The sequence below is a fragment of the Engraulis encrasicolus genome, chromosome 5, assembly GCF_034702125.1.
Source record: "Engraulis encrasicolus isolate BLACKSEA-1 chromosome 5, IST_EnEncr_1.0, whole genome shotgun sequence".
Taxonomy (NCBI): domain Eukaryota; kingdom Metazoa; phylum Chordata; class Actinopteri; order Clupeiformes; family Engraulidae; genus Engraulis; species Engraulis encrasicolus.
This window is the reverse complement of record NC_085861.1, coordinates 19051835-19054334: the sequence shown is the minus strand read 5'-3', so window position 1 is coordinate 19054334 and position 2500 is coordinate 19051835. Positions and strand designations below refer to the sequence as shown.

The 2500-nt window shown below is 44.0% G+C and overlaps 1 protein-coding gene across 4 annotated transcripts in view; it reads right to left on the bottom strand.

Moving 5' to 3' along the window:
* ddr1 (discoidin domain receptor tyrosine kinase 1) overlaps window positions 1–2500 on the bottom strand; it is a 72580-nt gene that overhangs the window by 36755 nt on the left and 33325 nt on the right. For all 4 annotated transcript variants that reach the window (XM_063198854.1, XM_063198855.1, XM_063198858.1 and 1 more), the window contains exons 5-6: window positions 453–600; window positions 35–137 (exon numbers count right to left, since the gene is read on the bottom strand). In XM_063198854.1, the coding sequence (XP_063054924.1) occupies window positions 35–137; window positions 453–600 (251 nt within the window). The remainder of the gene's footprint in view (window positions 1–34; window positions 138–452; window positions 601–2500) is intronic.

Here is a 2500-nt window from a genome sequence, read left to right as displayed (position 1 = left end):
CACACCTATAAAAAAAATGTTTTTGCCAACTTACCCTGACTCGATGCTGCCGTCATAGGTGGAGTCGTTGAGATAGACGGGAGATCCAGACAAGTGCATGACATGTCCCACTGGGGCTGTGTAGGCCGTCAGACCATCTGGACACACACACACACACACACACACACACACACACACACACACACACACACACACACACACACACACACACACACACACACACACACACACACACACACACACACACACACACACACACAGACACAAGCAAATGGAGTGAGAAGACAATTTATTCATGTGCTCTGTTGTTCAATATCCAAGAATGACTTGAGAAAGTATTGACGGTATCTATTTCTAGTGCTGTTTCATACACAAAGCACATCACACCACCCTTATACACGATCCACAGTACTCAAAAATGCTGTGTTTTGACAATATGCTCTGTCTCTCACCGTTCCAGAGGCATCCGTAGAGCTCCACCCGGAGACAGACACTCATGACGCGGTCGGCTAGCGGGTAGAAGCGCACCGTGCGGGCCACTACGGGGGGACCCAGGTCCTTCAGCACCACATCATACGTGTTCTCATTCCCCGATATCACCTGCGAAGGAGAAATAGCACTTCATCAAAAAGTGTGATAAGCGTTAGCCTGATTATCATCTAAATCTCTGTTCAAGACTTGGTCTGGCCGCATGCATTACGATTATCGTTTCACAAACGTCAAGGTGGACCAGCCTCCCTTTGTTTGCTACTGGTCGAGGCCAGAAAATGCTGAGCCAAACATTTTCTTAGACTCAGTAAAATGTCTCTGCTTAAACCACGTCACTGCCTTGAACACTCCTCTACCAAGGGCCGTTGGAGCTGCTCAAAGTTAATTGGTTCCCGACAAAGTGGGTGGAGTTCCTTATTTTTCCGGAGATCAGAAATGAGATGTATATTGCGCGTGGCCTGACTAGAAGCAACAGTGAAGGTGTTGCGTCACTAGCAGGGCGGGCCTGGCTAGACAAGTGCACCTTTGGTTTACATTTATGTTCTGCTGAAAATTCACTGTGACAAAATCTATGTCATCTAGTACAGTGATTCTCAAGAAGGTCTTGAAATCAGTTTCTAAAAATCAAACTAATATGTCTCAAAGCACTACACCTTTCCTTCTTTTTTTTGCACCCCTCCGGCTAAGGGTCCTTTTATGCAAATAAGAATTCTCTGAAAACACACCGTTTGAGCTAACTGCTGTGTGAGTAACTCTCATCACCGTTTTACTGTACGTTCTCCTACAACTATCACACCAGAACAAAAACGACGTGTATAAAAGCAACTCACTTTTGTGAGACTCTCCAAAATCTACATATAATCTTATCCTGAAACATTGCTTACCATATGCCCCTGCTTTTGACTTCAGTTTCATTAGCCTACTGAATTCAGGTGACAGGTCAACATCTATGTGTGTGTGTGTGTGTGTGTGTGTGTGTGTGTGTGTGTGTGTATGTGTGTGTGTGTGTGTGTGCGTGTGTGTGTGTGTGTGTGTGTGTGTGTGTGTGTGTGTGTGTGTGTGTGTGTGTGTGTGTGTGTGTGTGTGTGTGTGTGTGTGTGTGTGTGTGTGTGTGTGTGTGTGTGTGTGTGTGTGTGTGAGAGATCTGAATTTGTGAATATATGTACTGTATGGTAAATATATGTGCAATGTTGTGTGTCATGTCTTTGTCTTTTTTCTGTATTTCTGTATGCTACTGGAAAACCTTAATTTCCATCAGGATTAATAAATGATACTCTACTCTACTCTATACTGCATGTGTCCTTCCGTAGAGTATAGAGTTCCAATGAAAAGAGAAAAACCGACAGAGTAGGTAGGTGAACAAAGTAGGCACAGTATTCACTGTGCTTTTTCATCACTTGAAATGGGAAGAGAACAGAGAGGATTTATACAGACAGAGATAGGGAGGATGGTTTTAAATTGCTGATGCAACCTCTCATACCCTCCTTCCTCCCACACACGCACGCACACATCAGCTAGTCAGCTTCCATTCGGGAGCCATAGAGATAACAAGTTGCTTGGCGATGAAAGCACTGAAACCTCCACTTTTTTGATTGCCAGCCAGAGTACTGGGGGATATGCAAATAAAGATTTTAACTGTATTGAAAGACAAGTCAAAACTGCTACTTCAACTTTGTTGGGCAACTCGTTTAGTCAGCCGAGAGGAACGAAGAGGTTCAGAGAGACTTACACGTACTGCATTACAATTAGGGCAACAACTTTGGTGAGACACATCGGGGACACGACAAGTTGCATTTGCATAATCTATCAAACGATAAGTCAGCTCACAGACGCAAACAAAAAAAACACATGGATGGAGAGATCTGCGGATGAAAAGGCAAGTACAAAGGGAGACTGGGAGAATGGCACATTTAAAAGGGAAATGGACCTGGCTTGCTAATCAACAGAAGACTGGGCCGCAGGATGTGAAAAGGTGAAAGGAAAACAAAGAAAGTAAAGGAAACAAACAAGA